This window comes from Chiloscyllium plagiosum, chromosome 33, assembly GCF_004010195.1.
Source record: "Chiloscyllium plagiosum isolate BGI_BamShark_2017 chromosome 33, ASM401019v2, whole genome shotgun sequence".
In the NCBI taxonomy this organism is placed as follows: Eukaryota; Metazoa; Chordata; class Chondrichthyes; order Orectolobiformes; family Hemiscylliidae; genus Chiloscyllium; species Chiloscyllium plagiosum.
This window is the reverse complement of record NC_057742.1, coordinates 21,788,635-21,811,251: the sequence shown is the minus strand read 5'-3', so window position 1 is coordinate 21,811,251 and position 22,617 is coordinate 21,788,635. Positions and strand designations below refer to the sequence as shown.

At 39.4% G+C, this 22,617-nt stretch overlaps 1 protein-coding gene and 1 long non-coding RNA gene across 4 annotated transcripts in view; one reads left to right on the top strand and one right to left on the bottom strand.

Moving 5' to 3' along the window:
- LOC122539936 overlaps positions 1-22,617 on the bottom strand; it is a 76,876-nt gene that overhangs the window by 17,652 nt on the left and 36,607 nt on the right. The gene's annotated exons all lie outside the window — the stretch shown is intronic.
- The window catches only part of LOC122539933 (integrin alpha-3-like), a 163,972-nt gene that overhangs the window by 117,522 nt on the left and 23,833 nt on the right, over positions 1-22,617 (top strand). For both annotated transcript variants that reach the window (XM_043675133.1, XM_043675134.1), the window contains exons 11-20: positions 3,131-3,198; positions 6,216-6,355; positions 9,184-9,327; positions 10,163-10,272; positions 13,046-13,223; positions 14,717-14,794; positions 16,868-16,947; positions 18,862-18,939; positions 20,729-20,831; positions 21,580-21,756. In XM_043675133.1, coding sequence (XP_043531068.1) covers positions 3,131-3,198; positions 6,216-6,355; positions 9,184-9,327; positions 10,163-10,272; positions 13,046-13,223; positions 14,717-14,794; positions 16,868-16,947; positions 18,862-18,939; positions 20,729-20,831; positions 21,580-21,756 — 1,156 coding nt within the window. The remainder of the gene's footprint in view (positions 1-3,130; positions 3,199-6,215; positions 6,356-9,183; positions 9,328-10,162; positions 10,273-13,045; positions 13,224-14,716; positions 14,795-16,867; positions 16,948-18,861; positions 18,940-20,728; positions 20,832-21,579; positions 21,757-22,617) is intronic.

The window sequence follows — 22,617 nt, the reverse complement described above, 5'->3', positions numbered from 1 at the left end:
AACAAAAGCCAGGGGAGACCACTCTATAATGCTTTACAGTATATTTTAACCACTGATTACATTTCTGCTTAAATATATTGATAAGTGTGAAAAGGTGTCAAACAAAGTAGATCTTTAAAAATGAAATCTCCTTCTTTGTCAGAAAAATAAGAGTTGAACATGCACAGTTAGTAATTATAGATGGTTTGTTGGTGTCAGCAAACACTTCAATAACAAATATCAATTATATAATTGGGAATTGAGATGGAGACATGTGAAGAGACTGAAAATTTGATAGCAAATGAGAAAAAAAGAGATCCGAAGTAAGACGAGATGAAGTTTGTGTATTTTATTAATCACTATTATTTGGGATCGAAGTGTTGCTCTAAATCCCTGTGAAGTATTATTAAGTACTTGTAGAGAGTCTTACTAAACATATAAACAGCGCTGTTATCTTCAGTGTCACATTTGCCTTCTGTCTAATATTTCAACTACATGAAGCTTGGGTTTTGACCAACTCTAGTGCCTCTAGTTAGGCCATGGATAGTGTGGAACCACTAAATATAACATTGCATTGGCCATTTGTGAACTTTTCTCTTTAATTGCTGGAGGTTGTCTGTCATCTTGCACCTTTGCCTTGAGTTCAGTTTTTTTGTTCTCCCATTTCTCTTAGCTTGGCCTCCTGGCTCTATTATTCCTTGGCAATGATTTTCAGGTGCTAACTTGCTCCCACTGTTCATCACTGGGTCTCTGAACTATTCAGAGCTCCCCTGGTTTAGACGGGCTCTGGACCACTGTTCTGTCTCCACTATCGACCAAGGACTTCATACCTCTCTCTCTTGTTGCTTCTAACTTCACTGTTCTTTGGAACCTGTTCTCTTCTTGTAGTTTTTAGTTTCTTCCTCCCTGACCCAGAACCCTATCAGGTGAGAAGGCAAAACTTGTCCTAAAAGAAGATTTACAAGGATGATACCAGAAGTACATGGGTTTACATATTAGGAAAGGGTTGACAGGCTAGATTTTCTTTCTCCTGAATAAAGAAGGCTAAGAGGTGACCTGCTCGGAGTGTTTAAAATTATTAAACATTTGGATACAGGAAGAGTGTTTCCTCTAATGAAACCAGAAATAGGATAGTCACCAAGAAATTCAATAGGGAAGTCTGAAGAAACTCTTTCACCCAAAGAGTGGTAAGAATACGGAACTCTCTACCACACAAAATTATTAAAGTGCATAGTGTAGATGTATTTAAGGGAAGCTAAACAAACACTTGAAGGAGAATGGAATAGATGGTTACAACAAGAACCTAAGATGGGGAAAGGTGAGAGGAAGCTTGGGTAGAACTGGTAGTGTCAAATAGCTTGTTTCTGTGCTGTAAACCTTATGTAATCCTGTGAAATGTGACAATGAGAGAGGTAGGGCATCCCTGTTATTGGATTACTGAGGGAAGGGAGATATTCTGGAGGTGGAGATGGGCATAGCAAAAAGAAGAAGATACTTTATCCAGGTTACAGGCACAAGGGGTTTGGACTCAAACTGTGGTGGTTCGCTAGCTTCCAATTCATGAAAGTTCAACAAGAATAGTGTGCTCTTCAAGTGAACACAGTGATCTTGAGAAGGGATGAAAGAATCTGCTTCTTCCCTGATCCTGCCATTCATGTAAAATCCTGATTTGCAGCTTACAATACCACATTTCAACACTGAGCAAATTGTGTCACCTAAGAGGTCATAGCCCTGTGAACAACTTTACAGAAAATAAACTAAACCAAAAGAGCATAAATCCGTTATTTTCCAAATATTGTTTATTATTCATGCTGACATTTTTGTTTTTTTTGAAGAATTCAATCACCTATTTGGGCATGATATAATACCCTTTCACAGTTTGTGGGATTTGAACCTGGATTTCTGACCTAGAAACAAAAACAGGAATTGCCAGAAAAGCTGAGCAGGTCTGGCAGCACCTATGAAGAGAAATCAAGAGTTAACACTTCGAGATGAGTGACCCTTCCTCAGAATATTGCATGCAATTCTGGCCTCCTTCCTATCAGAAAGATGTTGTGAAACTTGAAAGGGTTCAGAAAAGATTTACAAGAATGTTGGCAAAGTTGGAAGATTTGAGCTATAGGGAGAGGCTGAACAGGCTGGGGCTGTTTTCCCTGGACCGTTGGAGGCCTAGAGGTGACCTTATTGAGGTTTACAAAATTATGAGGGGCATGGTTAGGGTAAATAGGCAAAATCCTTTCCCTGGGGCCGGGGAGTCCAGAACTAGAGGGAATAGGTTTAGGGTGAGAGGGGAAAGATATAAAAGAGACCTACGGGGCAAATATTTCTCACAGAGGGTGGTACGTGTATGGAATGAGCTGCCAGAGGAAGTGGTGGAGGCTAGTACAATTGCAACATTTAAGATGCATTTGGATGGGTATTTGAATAGGAAGGGTTTGGAGAGATATGGGTTAGGTGCTGGCAGGTGGGACTAGATTGGGTTGGGATATCTGGTCAGCATGGACGGGTTGGACTGAAGGGTCTGTTTCCATGCTGTACATCTCTATGACTCTATGACTCTATAATCAGAGTTGCTGAGCTTTTTCCAGCAATTTCTGTTTTTGTTTCTGGTTTATAACATAGGTGTAGGATACTAGCAGTGCACCACAAAACAAAGAACTTAAATGTGATAAGGTGGAACACCATGACAAAGGAGCTAGCAATGGTCCATACTATTCAGAATTCATTAGCATATGCCATCTGTAGATAGCTTCTGGAGCTCTTTCTCTTTGTGTGAAAGTCCAAGGGAAACACTGCTGCATCTCAATCTTGGGAAAGAGAGATTTTGGTACTCAGAATTTAACCATAATATACTTCTTGTTCTGAGAGGAAGAGAGAAGGTGGGGCAATGTTTTAATGTCAAGCATTTAAGGCTCATAAAAATCTGAAGATTTATCTGTTTTGATGTTAGCAATTATAGTAACTTCTTGCAACGGTGTAAACTGTTATATTGGGAATGGAATGGATGGCATCTGGATGTAACTATTGATCAGGTATTTTCAAAAAGCAAATTAAATAGCTACAAGTATGTAAAGATTTGAATGATAGATCAACTTCATATCACACATTAAACGTATCTGTAAAAGCTTTGCTTGTGTTTTATTTCATCTAGTGTCACAGTGACCGTTTGCTTCTCATATATTGTGAGCACAGGAAATAGGAAGTACAATCGTAATATTGGTAAGTATCAGCACTCCATGAGCTACCACATTTCCACAAGGCAGTGCATGTAAAGCTATAGGATACTGATCTCACTAGAGATCATTAGATGTGGTTGTGGGATCTGCCTAATTTTTATGAGCTGAGCAACTGAATGTTCAATCTGATATTGAAATCTTGAACTGTTCAAAATCATCAACAATCAAAATATTAACTTAATATATCTGGGTAAGTGCTGCGTCTTGTGGTTCTCAGAAGTTTGAGATAAACCACAATTCTGTTAAAATATTTTTATTGAAAACATTTTTCTTTCCAAAATTATAAAATTACAAAAATATGAAAATATAACATTATAACAACAAAACCTACAATAAACAATAAACCAACTACTATACTACTGTACAAAAAAACTCATAATACATCAGTAAATAAATAATGCGCTCAGTACAAGACCTCAGCTCTCAACCTTCGAGAGCATCAACTATTAAACCCATGTTTGCTCGAAATTCTTCCTCTCAGTACATCAGGTTTATTAAACCAAACCACCATGGCTACACAAAAGCCCTAATTAAAATGGTGGACAGGTCTGCTTCCAAATAATTATAAACGGGCTGCCATGTCTTATAAAAATTGTCCATTTTCTGGTGCACCATATTTGTAAGAAAGTCTAAAGGAATATGTTCCATAATTAACTTATGCCACCCCAACAGACTGGCTACACAAAAGCCCTAATTAAAATGGTGGACAGGTCTGCTTCCAAATAATTCTAAACGGGCTGCCATGTCTTATAAAAATTGTCCATTTTCTGGTGCACCATATTTGTAAGAAAATCTAAAGGAATATGTTCCATAATTAACTTATGCCACCCCAACAGACCTGGAGGGTTCTCAGACACCCAGCACATCAGAATGTTCTTCCTCGCACAAAATGTGAGGGTGCTAAAAAGCTTTCTCCCATGTACATCTAAGGGAGATAAATTTGCCAAACCCAGAAGAAGAGAGAAACTGGGTCCACCTTGACTTTGGTCCCCAACACCCTCTCTATTACTCTTGCCACAGCGCTTGAGATAACTACATTTTTAACCAAAACTACAGGAGCTTTTCATCAAGTGTAATTTACAGATCTCACCCCGGGCCTGACGCTTGGCTCCTGAGTGCAATGCAGTGATGACTGGTATGGCAGTCTGGAAATATATTTAAACAAAAATATAATTCCTAACTCATTGTGAATAATAAAAACACAACAATACCATTGATCTGAACCAGCCAAGTATTTATTCTGTGTTTAAAATTTAAGATCAATGTGTTAAATGATTATTTATTTCCTTTAAGTAGGAAGTAAGTTCATTTAAAAAAACATAACAGGTAGCCAATTAGACTTTGTACAGAGACAATTGACCAAGAAAAAAAGCTTGTGACTCAAATTTCAAGTGTATGTGAACCATCAATGCTTCCTTTCAGTTACCATCCGTAAGATACCCTGTGGTCTATTCCAGTAAATATTTACCATGCAGCAATTGAAATGGTCACTTTCTAACTTGCGAACTGTAGGGATAGGAATGAGGTCAGCCAGGTGGGCTTCATAGTATATCAGTTCCCTAATTAGAGCTGTTATCCTGGTCCAATCAAGGAGTCCTGATAACAGATATAAACAGGAGTGTTACCCTGGGCAGGTACCGGGGCGGGCTGTCCTAGAGGTGGTCGAAAGGTGCGTCAGGGCGGACCGAGAACTGGAAGGGGAATGGGGTGGACCGAGAACCGGAAGGTGGGTAGGGGCGGGCTGCCTTAGTGGTCGGAAGGTGGGAGGGATGGGGGCTTGCTGGGTCTGTATTGTCTGCACTTTTGTATGTAACAGTACTGTCTAATGTACAACTGTCACTGCTGTTGTCTCTTTATATCTTTGTGAAACTGGGATTTGAGGTTTGTCCTCATGTCCCTGTAAACTGTTTAAATGGTAGGGTTTGGGGCCTGGCTTTGCTGCTCCTCTCCCTTGTAACATTGCTGTCTCTTATGTACCACTGTTTGAGCACACAGCACTGCCCTTTGATGTGAAGGGCACTGCTTGTCACTAGCCACTCGGGTGTTTTCCTATCTCGCTGGTGGTGGAAACTGAATAAAGATTTGTGCACCTTGTGTCTCTCACTGTGTCTCACACCTACACACACACACACCATAGGTGCTGGGGAAAAATGAGCACTACCACAGTTAGGCGGTAGTATGAGGGTGTAATTAAGAAAAAGAAAAAAAAATAATAAACAGGATTTGGGCACTGCTTGTCACTGGCCACTAAAAAAAACAAATAAACAGGAGTGTTTTTGATTTAATTCCTGCCCTCCCCTTCACTGTTTGACCACACAGCACTGCCCTTTGATGTGAAGGGCACTGCTTGCCACTGGCCACTGGGTGTCTTCCTTTCTTCCTAGTGGTGGAAACTGAATAAAGATTCATGCACCTTGTGTCTCTCACTGTGTCTCACACCTGCACACACACAACATGGATGCTGGGGAAAAAATAAGCACTACCGCAGTTAGGCGGGAGTGTTGGGGTTAATATATAATAAAAAAAAGAAAAAATAAACAGGAGTGTCAGACATGCCTGTTCACTCTAAAAATATCAGGAGTGTCAGAGGTTAAAAAAACCCCAGGAGTGTCAGAGGTTCTGCTCACTCTGAGAGCTGGCTCTGAGGGAGCTGGATCAGTGTCATGTACATTGCACATGTAAATAAAGGGTGACTTGGTGATGGGATACTGGCCTTCATGGAGTTACTTCATGAATGTTATCCTCATTTGTTATTAGGGTGTCAGTTTGTTGACAGTGTGCATATAGTCAACTTGCCACCTAATACCTTGGTGATGCGTTTGTTCAAAGTATTTTACTGTGACTCTGTCCCTTTTTTCCCTTCCTCATTATCATCTCCTGTTACTTTTTCAACTCAACTTTATGTTCTTTAAAATACCTTGCTACACCTGAGATGTTCTACAGAGATGCCAATTATAGTTGCAGGCCCCCACATTCACTTGTCTTTTTTTCTCTGCACAGCTCTTAAATATACATTGGAGGTCGAAAAAGAGAGGCGCTCACCTCCACGTGTTAAATTTGTTCCGACAAACAGTGCCATTTACAATGGCATTTTTAAAATGCCACAAACCAAATGCGAAAGTGTCCAGCTGGGGTTGATGGTAAAGTAAACCTGCTTTCTGTTTAATTATTCTGAATGTTGAGTGTCTCACCTTGATATGTTCAAATACAATATTTATTACAGTACAGACTTCATGTTAAACTTTCCCAAGAAAGCCAACTTTCAACTAGAATCTATTCCAATAGGAATTTAGCTAAACTGAGAAAGTTTGGTTCAAAAGAGCAGTACGTTGCCGTTCTGACCCTGTGTGTGTTTCACAATAAGAGGGTGTACATGATAAATGTACTTTTGTTTCTCTCGGACTGTACTTTCAGCTCATTCACCAAAATATGCAACCATCAAATAAAATATAATTGCATGAGATGGTATAAATTGCATGAAACAACATAGGCATTTTTCCCAGCTCTGTGCTTAATAATGGCCACTTCTAAATACCTCAGATAATTGATAAAGATTAACAGCCTCAATTTTCCTACACTCTTTCCCTGAACTAGAGCTGGAATCCAGACAATAGCAACAACATTTTTTATTAATACAGTGCTAGTAATATAGTCCAAAGATATGGAGGTTGGATGGATGGCAATGCTAAATTGCCTGTAGTGTCCAGTAGTACGCAGAGTTACTGAGATACAGTCTAGGGGTGCGTCTGGGTGGAATGCTGTTCAGAGGTTTGGTGTGTACTCAATGGGCCGAAGGATTCTAAGGTACTGTTAAATTATGTAAGAATTTGCTGTAATGTAGCACTTTTCACAATCTCAGCATGTCACAAAATAAGACAGAAATAGGCCATTTGGCCCAATGAGTCCATTCTATCGTTCAATTCAATCATGGTCTTTCTGATAATCCTCAACTCCACTTTCCTGCCTTATTCAGAGAACCCTTGATTTCCTTACTGATTACTCATCTGTCAATCTCTCTTGAATATACTTATTGACCCAGTGTTGACAGTAGTTTTTGATGTGGGTATTTTTAAGCAACCTGTTATTCTGATACACCTCTCGAGCAGATGGGACTTGAACCTTGTTGTTCTGGCCCAGAGCCTGGGATATTACCATTGTGTTGCAAGAATCAGACACTTTGCAGGTGTGTGATCAACAAAATTTGGCACCAAATTAAAGAAAGAAGCATTAAAATAGGTTATTGAAATCATAATGATTAGCAACTCCATTTAAAGAAGAAGAAAAAGCAAAAAGGAAACTTCAGCCTTTAGGATATTTGATGATAAACCACCAGTGCAGTAGAAGAAAATAGTGATATGCAGGACATCTTGTTGTAGCCTAGCGCTCCCAATAATCCACTTTCTGTCTCTCAGAATAGCAGAATCTGTCAGTAATCCAGAATGTTATGATCTCCCTTCTGGTTCCTCAGTCACTCTTTCCCTCCTCTCCCAGATGTGAACACTCACCTGCTGTTTTCCTATTTTGCAAGCACTTCCTATTGTTCCTGAATCCTGGACCCTCTTCCCTATGTTTTGGCACTCTGGGATTCTTCTGTCAGTTCTCCTCTGTCCATTACAGTTCAATCAACTTCCAGATCCTCTCTGTTCCAGATCCTTGGTGAGTTAGTGAGCAATATTATAGAGAAACAACAATAGGCCATGAATGTATCTCTTTGAAATGAAGTGTAAGGGTGGGCTGTTAGGTGCAGACTAATTCACTACCTCCACTATTGAGAAAGTTTGCTGTATTTTGTACCAATCAGTTTATAAAGAGCTGGCTGGACAGTTGCCAGCCCTATCATAGGCCTAACCACCAGGATCTTGAGTCAGGCAAAACTGTTGGATGATCAGATGCTAGCAGCTTTGGGGTCCTAAACACTGTTGGTTGAGGCTAAACCTTGAGGACACAAACCTGAGAAGGTTGGTCTTCGCTGTTTGGCTTTTTACAAGATAGTGAAAGGGAAGGGGTGTCACAGGGTGAAGGGAATTGGTTGGGAAGGCAAGAGATGCTGTTCAGAGTCTGTCCATGCCCCTCAATTGCCCAGATTGAGTTAAGTGGAGTCCCACCATTCCCCACAATCCCCTCACCAACTCCCAATGCCCTCGCCGTTGCAAAGGAAAATTAAATTAGCAGTTGATATCCAGTCAGAAAACTAGCTACTTTACTCGCCTTTCCAGCAGATGAAAAATTTAGGAGGTGGTATGTTGAGACCCATAAGTGACTGGTAATTCACCACCAGGAGCTTTAAAAACTGGCAAGTCGGTAATGTCTCCAGTAGACCTTCTTTCCTGGCACTTAATTGGTGCACAGGAATATTTCTTGAGGGCAAACTTGTATTCCACCATCTTGCCATCTCCAGATAAGGGAAAATTGTGCCTATTGACATCATATAGTCCTCATCAGTCATTCAGTTCCCCTGTATGCTGTTCTGTACTTTGTTGTTCGGCATATCTACATTGGTCATATTTATTCATCTTTTTGTCCAGTCTGTCTGGCATAGTCTAATTTTTCTCATTTTTGTTCTTCTCTTTGTTCCAGTTCCCTTGTCATCTATTGTTTGTTAGGACATCTTCATCCATTTCATCTTTTTTTAATATTGTATCAAACTGTTAACTCCTTTTATTACATGTAGAAGTTTTGATATAGATTTCTGTATCCTCTAGCCATTATTGTATTTGATTGTGCACTTAAAAATCTTAACATTTGCAAGAACTTCCTGTCAAAAAATTCTGGCTTAATTTTTTCCTCGCTTTTCTATGAATAAGTCAAATGCTCTTAGATTCAGCTCTTCTAAGGCTGAACAACTAAGTACAGACCAGGCTGATGTCTCTAAATGAGCAACAGGGGTTTCATATAATATTAGTCTCCTTGAAAATGATGAATTCCTGATATTTATTTGTACTAAAATAATCTTCCTTGCATTTTACAGGACAATGTGGAGGATAAGCTTCAACCCATTTCTGTCACTCTGAATTATTCCATTGACAATAGCAATGAGGCTAGAGGAAGAAGGGCTGATATGAATAATTATCCCATTTTGAATGTACTGCAAGACCATACTGGTCTGGAAGAGGTATGATGGGACACGCAACAACTAGATCAGTGACTTCTGAACAGCAAAAGTAGTGAGGAAAAGAAGGAATGTACAAAAACAATAAAGAGGAAGTTTAAGAAAACGTATAGGATGTTAGGGCTGAGAAATGGGGCACGTATCACATCACATATTGAGAAATTTTTGTTTCTTATTGGAAATGCAAGAGAGCTGCAAAAATGTTTTTTACTATAAATAAAGTAAACAACGATCAGGGTTGTATCAAATAACTATTGTTGGTCATAATATATTGATTAAAAAAATATTGTCAAAAATACATCACATTTATACAGGTACTAGTTAAGCCACACACATCAGAATTTTTTTGTTGATCACTGGTCTGTCCTGAATGATGTGACCACGCTGTTGGAAATGGCCTTTGTGCTCCAGGGTTTAATAAAGAGAATGGATATCTTCTGATGATGATGCAGTCTATGGTGAAAGTGCACACATGTGAAGATTCGTTTAGTGCAGGAGTAGGATTAGCTGTGTGGTTGAATATCTAACAAGAATTATCTACATTCAGATGTGATTAATGGCACTTTGACAGGTTGTTGGAATGTGAGCAGGGACCAGCTGTTATAACTCCAGAGTATAAAAGCGATGTGGGGTGGGAGTGGGGGCAGGAATGTATTTGACAAGTAAAATTATCAATTTTGGGTAGACATTAATGCACTTCTTCCAAATATAATGGGAAAACCCAAAATTACTTCCATTGGCTTAAATTAATTTTTAAAGAAGCACTTTCCACTGCATTAGTTTTGTAACTTTTGATGGATTTCCTATTTCAATATATACAAAAAAATGCTTCTTACAGATACATATTCAGAAGGAATGTGGCAATGACCGGATTTGCAATAGCAATCTCCAAATGAAACATGAGTTTAGCACATTTGAGAACAATGAGGAGTTTCATCCCTTCAGAAGGTAAGGGAAAAAGAAGGAAAGGCTTTTGTTCTGGGTAAAATAAAAACAAAATGTTGGAGAAACTCAGCAGATCTGATAGCATCTGTGGAGAGACAACCATAGTTAATGATTTATGTCCAGAGGCCTTCTTTATTTTTGGGGGTTGCTGGAGGAGGGTAGGTGGGAAGTGTATTTCAAAGTGCATGGAAGCATGTATGTTTCAGTAGAGAAAAGAATTTAACATTTTGAGTCCAGTATGACTTATTGCTCGAGCAACTAGTCATATTGGACTCGAAACATTAACTCTGCTTATACTTCAACAGATGTTGCCAGATCTGCTGAGTTTCTTCAGCATTTTCTGTCTTTATTTTTGAGTTCCAGCTTCCTCAGGAGTTTGCTTTAACTTGTTGAGTTAGCTTCTTTGTTAAAATAAAACAGCTTGCTGTCTAGAACATGAAGGAGCTCGGTCAAATCTTTGTTTTGTATATTTCTCAATCTCAAATACTTACCCTTGCGTTTAAGTCCCTCCATGACCTTATTGATCCAACCTACAACCTTATAAGGTAACTGGACTGATCTATTTCTGGGCGGAAGTGGGTACTGCAGATGCTGGAGATTAGAGTCAAGATTAGAGTGGTGCTGGAAAAGCACAGCAGGTTAGGCAGCATCCGAGGAGCAGGAAAATCGACGTTTCGGGCAAAAGCCTTTCACCCATGCTTTTGCCCGAAACGTTGATTTTCCTGCTCCTTGGATGCTGCCTGACCTGCTGTGCTTTTCTAGCACCACTCTAATCTTGATCTATTTCTGGTTTGTTGCATATTTTTAATTCTAATTGCCCTCCTTTGGAAGTTGTGGTTTAACCTACCTGATCCCAAGCACTGCAATTCCTTTTTGGAACCTCTGCCTCACTATTTTTCTCCCCTTTTTAAGACACTCACTGTATAAAACATCTTCCTTTGACCAGGTTTTGGTGACCCATATCTCCTCCTGTGTCAAATTTGTAGAGGTAGCCTTCCTGAGCAATGCTTTTGACATTTTCTACATTTGAGGAGCTATTTAAGTGAAAATTGTTGTTTTTAGTAAAATGGTAAGAAATATATCATTAGATATAATTGTAAAGTTTTATACACATGTTAGATTGGGTTGTGGTCCAGTGCATCTCAACACCATTTAGAATAGTCAGTTCCTTGTCTGTTTTGCCATTCAATTAGATCACAGCTGATCTGTACCTCAATTCCCATATTCCCAACTTCAGTTCACGTTTTCCAATCTTTCCCCACAACTTAAAATTGCTTGAGATTCCATGCAGACAGTTGATCTTGACTAGATAGGTGTTGTGTCAGGTTTCAAAGGGTTAATGTACAGGAGAGCCTTAAGCACCACCTATTATGAAAATATCATATATGTTTGCGGCAGAATAGCTGAGAATCCGAGGAGCATTAGCTAACACCATATCTTCCTCACGGTCTCTGTAACAATGGCCATCGTATCAATGTAATCTGTAACTCGTTGTGAACATGCAATGAACTATATCTTGTTCAATACAAGAGCCTCTTCTAGTTAGACCAGTAAGTGGTTTATCTCCAGCATACTAGACCAATCAGGCTCTATAGAACCCTAAGTTAATGGATGAGGATAGCTAAGGTAAGATGTGGACTCAGTTTAATTGCACATACAGCATGGTGTGGGTTCTATTTATTTGATATTCTAGCAATGCTGGAAGATAACTCAGCTTTAAGTTGCCTGCTCATGCAGACTATCAGCAGCTGGGAAGAGTTGAATATTTAAGACCTAAAGAGAGTATTGTGGTGAGGTTCACAAGGTTGAATCGACAGCCAATGGTAAATGCTTTGCAGATTTCTTAAGAGAAGCGATGCAGCAGGAGAATTAGTAACTCCCTGGAAAACAAGAATGAGTCACACCAAAGGAGATACAAACTGCATGACATGGCAGCCATTTGTAGGAGTAGTCATGAGTCTGGGTGTTGCAAGAGAGAAAACAACCATCAGAGACTCCATGAGTACAGTTAAGATCTCTGGTAGGAAGTTAATACTTTTGAAAATGGTACGTTCTTACAGGCTGGGAAAGTAAAACAAAAGGAAAATACTTTTAACTCAGATCGAGCTTCGTGGTCTTGTTTGATGCAAAGCTACAGAAGAGAAGTCAAAGGCTATGAAAGTAAATTTAAACCAAGAGCACAGACCCAGGAATATCATAGATTTGGAATTAAAGTGAAAAAGGGTCACATTAGAAGCCTAAACATTCTGCATCTGATTGAGAAAGCTTCTCAGCAAGATTCACCCAGTAAAGCTTGAACAAGGCAGGAATCCTTCATTTTAACTGCAAGAAGATAGAAATCCTCTTTCTTACCTGTAAAATATTCAAAAACTCTCTACCACAGTACCAGCAAGCAGAAGCATTACTGTTATTGCAAAATAAAATATTTTTAAGCATATGAAATCATCACATTGTTAAGATATCAGAATGCATATCGCTAGGTTGATTTAATTTCAGAGATGGCTCAAACAGAGTACAAGAATGGAGGGCTTAAATGTTCAAATTAATCAACAGGTTGAAGTAAGGTGTCTACAGAGTCACAGATTTACAAACAGAGGGAGAATTAAATCCTGCTGACAGATTTGAGAGAGTAAAGTTGGAAAGAAAGAATAGAAATTACAAGAGAAGATGTTAATGCTATTAGGAGAATTTAAGTCAGATGCAGATCCTTCTGTATTGCTGTTGCATATTTCAAGCTAGGCTGACACTGATGCCTTCTCTTTTGCTTCAATCCCAGAAAAAATGGCAAACAAATCTTGGACTATAATCCACAATCCATCTTATATTCCAATAAGCTTGTATTGCAAGTGATTGTTACAAATTTCCCAACAAATCCCACCAATGGCGAGGATGCTCACCAGGCCAGACTCAACATTACTCTGCCTCAAACGTTGACCTACGTTGGTATCCGTGCAGTAAGTGGACAAGTACTTAATTTTTATCGTTATTGGGAGCACAGGAGATGATTATCTAAGCTTCAGCTCTATATTGATTCAGAATCATATTTGATATGTGTTGTTTTGTGTTAAAGAATCAGGTATAATGGCATAAAATATGGGACAGATGTGATAAAATTGCCAACCTGCTCCCAAATGTTTACATTACTCAAGGACTCTGCATTTCTGGCAGGAGCTTCTGATCATGAACTCTGCAGAAATATAGAGTGTACCTTCACTACAACTGTGTCCTCCAAGTGCAAAATGGTCAGAGAGCCAAACTATGGCCCTTTATCACTGCAACAATTACCATGCTTAATGATGTAAATGTTCAGCAGCACATACAGCCATTTCAACTGCTTGTGAGGTCAGGTTTCCGTCAGGTCCTGAGGCTACAACTCCAATTTGGACTTTATGATTGTTTGGCCCCTTGACAAACATGGGCCATTATTTCCCATACAGCTGCCTACATTCATTGTTGAAGTTATTAAGTTTGTCCAAATATCATGTAACTCTACCATAAATGCTCTGCTAATGTGATCCTGACCACTAGAGATTAGATATTGGGCTTTGCCTCCGCTAGGGTATCTTTACCTTTATCCCACATAACATAAACTAGGCACTGAAGATGTGGCATTGAAAGATCCAACAGATATTTGATTATAGCTGGCTATTAAATACAGTTACTACATTCACAGACACAAGCATCTGGGCTAGCATTAAGCTATACATTAACAACAGAAGAGCACGCTTCAAGTGTTTCCAAGCTATGGGAATGGGTCTGAGATCTTTATGCCTTCAGGTCACACACTATGGTGCAGTGATGATATATTATTGATCATGTCTCTTAAATGTATACTGACATACTATTGTAGGTGGAGGTGAGTACTGCAGATGCTGGAGATTAGAGTCAAGATTAGAGTGATGCTGGAAAACACAGCAGGTCAGACAGCTTCTGAGGAGCAGGAAAATGGATGTTTCGGGCAAAAGCCCTTTATCAGAACACTTCATCAGTTTCCTGATGAAGGATTTTTGCCCGAAATGTTCATTTTCCTGCTCCTCAGATGCTGCCTGACCTGCCGTGCTTTTCCAAGACCACTCCAATCTTGACACTACTATTGTAATGCTGGCTGATAGTGTTTAGAATGTTCCCCTATTTGGTTTTCTGATCTATGTTGAGTTTGGCTAATTTTAGCCATGTTCGGCCCAGGCATTCAGCGTTATGTAGTTAAGAGAAAATTAGACAGGGTCCTATTTGGAGCCTGCAGCTGAAAAGCATGCATGTTGTCAACAATGTGCAATATTAGTATTGGACTCAACTCTGGCGTTGATGCTCTCCACTGTTGAGTACCCACTGACAAGCTCAAAGCGCAGCACTTTGGAGCTGCCAGTTTGACAGAAGTATATTGCGGCCTTCATTCTGATACTAGAGGATGGAAAATGTAAACTTACTATTATCTCTTCCTTATCAGGAATCAGTCAGGTGCGATCCTGCAGACCGTTACAATGTAATCTGTGAATTGGGAAATCCTTTCAAAAAGAATCAGATGGTGAGTGACTAAATGTTTCCGTTCAATCACAAATCTAGCAGGTCTAAAAGGGCAAGGTATACCCTTGATTATTAAGTGTATCATCATATTGCATTCCTCGCTATTGAGTATATTATCTATGTGAAGTTGGAGTCCATTAACTCAATAGTAAATAATCACTTCCATCAAATGAGTTCTACAGAATGGAGTTTCATAGATAAAAGGCTACCTCACCATTGGATGCTTTCTTTCTCTAGGTATTACTTTAAAACTTTGAAAGGTGTCACTGGTACACTCCAATTTTTACCCTATGAAGAAGGATAAGGAAGGTCTTAAACCCCCTGAGGAAGCTATTTTCTAAAAAATAGACATAGTTTTTTGAATGATCTCATTTATTTCAAATCACTTATCATTCCTGCATTAAATATTTTCTTCCCATTTGCATAAAAATAAGTTGAGGCTTTAATATGTTCCATTTAAAAATAATTGCTGAGTTTTTAACTTTATGAAAGAAAGCATTCTTGAAAGATAGCGGATAGCATTCTTGGGTGTATATTTTATGGAGCTTACTCTTCACGCTGCCACCTGTTGTTGAGGTTTGGCAACCTTGTTCTAGCCACTTCTACAGTAAGAAACAGTATTCTTGTGGCTAGATTAAATTACTCACTGTGGGAATTGTACACTGTCAGATCCCAACCTTTTCTGAAATGACTGGCTAAAAGTCCTCTTCATCAGGACTTTGCCCTGGATGTGTAACACATCTTGCTGGCATTTTGCTTCAGATCCATTGTCCTCCCGCTCAGATCACTGTCCTCTTCTCTGGCTCTAGAATGCATGCAGGTAGAAGAGTGAAACCCCTGACCAAGTCCAGAAGTTGACAATATCCTCATATAGTTGAGCTCACCAGCTGAGCTGAGGTGATGGCTTATATCCCACTTGAGTGTATTAAAACTGCTTGGAGGTGTGAGTGAGAGCTGAGAAGACTGTGGGTAACCAATGAGCCTTGACAACAAACAAAACTGGGGTGTCTGCTGCAACGATTCAGAGATAGCAGCACCACCCTCCCCCATGTCTGGATATGTTCAATGTATCAATAATGCAAGTCTATTTCCTTTAAGACTCCATTTGAGCCTTCTGTAAAACTCTGTTAGAGTATTTGTTTGCTTGATAGACCACAAGGAAGGGTCATGGCCAGACATGTGCGCACATATGACAAAAGGAAGATGAATATGAAGAGTGTGAACTACTTTTTTCATTTGCTTCCAATGCAATCACCCAAAGCAGTCTGGGATTTTATCATACATATGCAATATCATTCTTCACCACTAGATGGTGAAACTACCCTTTATAATTACCTTAACCTATGTGGTAGTATGATTTACAATATTAAGCAGGTTGCCATGTTAAACCATCCATGCTACAAAAATATATTTCCTTAAGTTGTTGTTTTCTTACATTATTACAATAGTGCATCTGATCTTTCACCCTGCTATGCTTCACGGGCAAATGAGTTAATATTTTGTGCTAAAGCAATGCAGATATGTCAATGTGTTAACAGGTAACTAGATACAACTAGAAAAGTAAGCCCTTTGGAAATATCAAAGGGCAGTCTGGTACCAGACAGGTGATTGAATCAATTTTCTGCTTGCCTGAGGTAAAGCAACTGACCACCATTGATTCGGTGTAACACTCTCCAATAACCATGCCTCACTGTCCCATTTAATGGACAACTGAGATTGGCATTCTGTAGGAATAGTGATTTATACCATGAGCCCCACTCTCTGGGCTTTTATTCTTTTGGTTTGTTCCAAGTTCAGAAAAACCTCTACTTATGACATTTTCAATGAAACAATTACTAGCAAAATTGCATTTTTCTGTTCATTTGTTTTTATTCTAAAATTCGTCTGTGGGTTTGAAAATTGTAAATACTGCGCTGGATATAATGCGAGTGCTAATATCTGCCGTCCTATTTGGAGTCAAAGATTGAGGTGAAGAACAATGTTTGCTGGAATAAATTGAGGTGAAATTAGTAGAAGGTTTGACAGCAAACAGAAATCTCAGAAAAGCCTAATATTATCACATCTTTCTTTGCAGGATAAGCTCAACATTATTCTAGAAGTAACTGGAATTACTCTTAACACAAGAGAGATTGATGTGGAACTCCAACTTCAAACGTAAGCAATCAGTACTTTTTAAAATAAAAAAACAGAAAGACCTGTGGATGCTGCCAGAGCTGCTGGGCTCTTCCAGCAACTTCTGTTGTTGCTTCAGTATTTTTTTATCTACCTTGTTTCAAAACTCCATCACTAGGTTGATTTTGAAAACACAGCTCTTTTTGTCTCAGCATTTGTACTTTCCTGCTTCCATACTTTCTTAATAAAGTTAGAGTTGGCCTTGGCAGTGGGATGTTACCACAACTGAATGATGCCTGAGGGCTTTAATGAGTGCCTTTCCCTGTTGAGGCTGTCACAGCCTTGGGGGGAGGAGGGAGTTGGTGAACAGGTGAAAGGATGAAGTCCCTCATCATCAGGTACACTGTGCCTAATTGAGGGACCCAAAATCAAACAAGAGAGAGCAGCTGAAAACTTACCTCCACTCCTGTGCCTTGGCCTCTGACAAAACTGCACCCCACCCATGGCCTCCACCCCATTACTCTCATACCACCCTTAGTTATATTTGGTCTGGGATCCCATGACATTGCCCGGCCTTTCGTGAATATAGTGCTGACTAAAGTCATCACGTGGGGCTGACAGCATCGAGTAACTTGAGATTGAGCGTAGATTGAGATTGGCTGACAGCTCTCAATTGCTGGAGTTTCTGTAGCTGTGGACCTCAATCACAGGAGAGGCTTCTTAGTGGCTATTTCAGTATCGAAAGATCGTTTGATTCTGTCAGGGGCGATACCACACAACTGTTAAGAGCATCTCTGGTTGTCTGACCATCTGTCGGTTCAACAAATTTCAGCCTTGTAAAGATTCTGGAATAAATGCTTATGCTTTGAATGAAAGGTTATCCATTTATTAGAACTAGCTACAAATCACTTAATATCTGAGCAGATAAAAATACAAAGAACTGAAAATCCCAGCCCTTGGTAAGAGCATGGATAAGATTCATGAAAATATTGGGAGAGAGAAGAAAATACTTTTGTTACGAAGAAGCTGAAACATCAATGTCCACTTTTAACTGGATCAAAGAAAATTGACCCGACATCTGTCGGATTTCCTCAAAACTGAGATGAAGTTGGGGTTATGGGAGGAGGTGCATTGTTGATGCAAAAGGGAAGACTGTTCACATGGGCGGTTACTAAATAATAATTGGAGAGGAGATGATTAGATTTATTTTCAGATTAGATTCCCTACAGTATGGAAATAGGCCATTTGGCCCAACCAGTCCACACCAACCCTCCGAAGAGTAACCCACCCAGACCCATTTCCCTCTGACTAATGCACCTAATACTATGGGCAATTTAGCATGGCCAATTCACCTGACCTGCACATCTTTGGACTGTGGGAGGAAACTGGAGCACCCGGAGGAAACCCACGCAGACACTGGGAGAATGTGCAAACTCCACACAGACAGTTGCCCAAGGCTGGAATCAAACCTGGGACCCTGGAGCAGTGCTAACCACTGAGCCACCATGCCACTCATGATCACTAAGAAATTGAAGCAAGAAAGTACGAGAATCATTTTATGCAGGAAGTTGTTGGATCTGGAAGTTTTTCCAAGGATAGTGAAGGAATAATAACTACAGTGGAACATTTGGGGAGAAGCCACTTTTAAATAGACAAAAAATAGTCATCCTAAACGTTTCCTGTACCATACACCTGATATATGAAATGGTAACTGTGGCACTACAAGTTTTCTGATGACTTTTTTTGCATTAAAAACAATCTGCTTGATTTCTGTCCAGTTCACTGGTTGAGTTATTGGAAGCTATTGATAATCATATGGATAATCACTGGCAAAAATACATGTCTCATTGGACCACAGCAAAAGATGTTTGTTTCATCAATAGTATTGATGTGACCATGAAATTAAGAATTGTGTAAAACTGTTACTCAAGCACAATTTTATTATTTTACAAACAGGGAAAGTACACAAAGTGACTTGAACCCAGTTTTACAATCAGTATCTGTGGAAATTCAGCTACAAGTTAGCCTTTCGATGTAAGTATGTGATCGATATATTTCAGATAATCTGAGATTATTTACATCCTGAAAATATGACACACATGATACTTCTTAACAAGATGCTGCCTTTATTAATAGGATGTATTTGTTGGGGTTTTTTTTCCCCAGCAGCTGGGATTCAGTAAATAATGTATCAAAACTAGAGGCTACTACAATTCTTGTAACATAAGAAATTCAGTGTGGATCACATGATATTGAAGAATGCAACAGACACTTATTACAGTTCAATAATATGTATAAATAGTACATTCCTGGGCAGATCAGGGTCTAAACTCCCATTAAGCTATTTGGTTCCAAATAGCAGTATGCTTCCATTACATGTCATGCTTCAAGTAAGATGGCATCTGAGACACATGCCAAGATACAGTGTGCAGTGATGATATCATGAACCATGTCTTTTAAAGATGTGCTGGCATATTGACTGTGAGACATAACATGACACTTGTAACATCATAACTTGAATCATGAAATGAAGATTTACAATAAAGGTATTTATGAATTATTATGTACCAGTGCATTTTAAATGAGAATCGTAAGAAATTAATTAACTCAGATTCTAAATACTGGAATACTGTGTGCAGTTCTGGTCACCTCGTTATTGGAAGGATGTGATTGCATTGGAGGGGGTGTAGAAGAGATGCACCAGCATATTGCCTGGAGCAGTTTAGCTATGAAAAAGGCTGGATGGCTCAATTTTTATTAAAAGCAGAGCTTAGTTCCCCTTATTTAAAGAGACAAATAATGAAAGGGTATAATTTTAAGGCGAAAGCTGGAGGTTGAGAGGGGGATTGAGGAAAGAGTTTTTCATCCTGAGGGTGATGGGAATCTGGAATGCACTGCCTGGGATGGGAATTAGGGTAGGAAACCCTGTAACCTTTAAAAACCTTGAATCAGCATTTCAATGCTAAAACATTCAAGGCTATAGGCCAAGTGCAGGAACCAAGTACACATTGGTCAGCATGGCAGTGATGAGCCAAAGGGACTTTTCTGCATTCTATGATTCTATTGCTAAAGAACGTCTCCAACCTCGTGCGAATATGCTTCAGTGATTAAACATGCATTAGATAACTGCAGAGACAAACATTTGGCCTTTTAAGCCAGGGTTTAATTCTGAGATCTAACCTGTCCATTATTAACATCATCTGGGATCTTACATGCTCAATGAATTTTCATGGACTGAACTCCTTCTTGTATACAGAGTGAACTGGGGAGTGTGGTGGTGGAGGACTGGAGTGGGGTGAGGGAAATGGAACCTGGGTCAAGATGAGTGAACCATGCTGTAGGGAAATGGTGATGTGAGTCGAGCTGGAGAGCCAGAAGCCAAGAACACAGGAGCTGCAAACAGTACGAGGATAGTGAGGGTTTCATTTACGTCAGTGACATCATCTGCAACATGCTGTGGCGATGTGATGTCACTGTCAATGTCTATGTAAGTGGAGTCCATCTTGGCAATGGCAACATATTTCATTTTATTAAAGATATGCAACACTTTTTGCAATATATTCTGCGATTATTGCATCTGAAATCACTGTTTGTACATTGCGGCTCAGGTTTGTAAATGAGCGACTATAGTCATCAAGTGTTCCAATAAACCTTTAATACTTTGCTCTTTCATTTACCGGAACAGTTTATCAGTTAGCAGTTTAATCCCTTGTGCTTTAGTTCACAAACCACTATAATTGATTGATCCAACATAACATGAGTTCACCAACGTGATATTGTGGCGTCCCAATAAAGTTATTTTTTTCCCCTTTGTTCTCATTAGGGAAAAGAAAACACAGCAAACATACTTCAGTGGTACTGTCATCGGTGAGAGTGCAATCAAGACGTTTGAAGCTATAGGAAGCCCTGTGGACTTCACCTTTGAGGTGCGTGCAACAAAGACATTTCTCAAAGCTCTCAATGACACTTTGCAAGTCAGTTGGGGAGGAGATGTTCACTGATTGCTTCGTGAAGTGAAATCAATAAAGAATAGTTAAACCAAGTGCTTGGAAACAATAATATTATGTCCCTATCATGTTAGATAGGACTTAAAGTGCAGGAGGTGTATGTTCCCATTCACACACTTTTTATTTAGATATTTGTTTTTGAAGCCTTTTCTAATTTCTTCACATATAAGTGGCACAATAGACAAGGTAAAATTGCCATACCTTACCAAACCACAGAGCTACTCTCTCATTAGAGAGAAAGATGACTGGTGGTAGTTTAACCTGAGGGTCACCACTCCTCAGACGAGGGGAGAGGTTGAGAAGGTGAAGCCTTCATGGGAACCTTAGCTGGTGCAGGAATTGAACCCACACTGTTAGCATCACTTTGCATTGCAATCTAGCCATCCCACCAACTGAGCTAACCAGCTGTAAAATAAATCATGCTGAAAAACCTCATTATGTTACCTACTCCTGATAAAATTGCAGAAACACAACTTGTGCTCTTGTGTGTGCAGAACATGGGATGACAGAAGATGCAGTGTTTAAGATGTAGCAAATAGAACTTGTAATCCCCTCTTCCTAGATTTTGTACAGTAACTGTTCATATCTGTAGCTCACGAGTGAGATACAGATATTAAATGCAAATTTTAACATGCTAATATTTTTTTGTGTTCAACTCCCTCTACAGGTGACGAACCATGGTGAGCCTTTGGGGGATTTAGGAACTCTGTACCTCAATTTTTCGTGGCCATATGAAATTAGTAATGGAAAGTGGTTACTGTATCTCACTGAAATTGAAATGAATGGGACAGAAAACCAGTACTGCCAACCAGTAGGGAACATTGTAAATGAGTTGAGCTTAAAGGTAATTGGATATTTTCAGAATATTCATTATAATCTAATTGTGTTCACATATTGGCGTTAACAACACCTTGCACTTGTATAGTACCTTTAATGTAATTAAACATCTAAGGAACTTCACAGATACATTATAAAACTAAGTATGACATTGGGCTGTATGATGTGTTAGATCAACTGAACAAATAATGGGTGAAGAGGTAGGTATTAAAGAGTTTCTTAATGGAGGAAAGAGATGACAGGAAGATTTCCAAGGCTAATGAAGGCACAGCCATTAAAAGCGGGTCATTTAAAAATAGATACACACAAGAAGCCAGAACGAGAGGAGTCCAGATATCGAAATGGGTTGCACCACCATCTTTTGGAGACAACGTTTAATCAAGGCTCCATGTGCCTACTCAGTTGGTTGTAAAAGATCCGATCATAGAATCATAGAATCCCTACAGTGTGGAAACAGGCCCTTCGGCCCAACAAGTCCACATCGATCCTGTGAAGAATAATCCACCCAGAACCATTCCCCTACCTTATAATCCTCCATTTACCCCTGACTAATGCACCTAACCTACACATCCCTGAACACTATGGGCAATTTAGCACAGCCAATTCACCTGACCTGCACATCTTTGGACTGTGGGACGAAACTGGAGCACCCGGAGGAAACCAATGCAGACACGGGGAGAATGTGCAAACTCCATACTATTTCAAAGAAAAATAAGGAAGTTATTTCCAATTCCCTGCACAGCATTTATTTCCCAATCAACATTACAAAAAACAGATCATCTGGTCATGATGCTTGTGTGCACTTTAGCTCCCATGTACAGAGTGTTGCATTAAATGTGACCTCAAAATCAAAAGAACTGCAAAATTA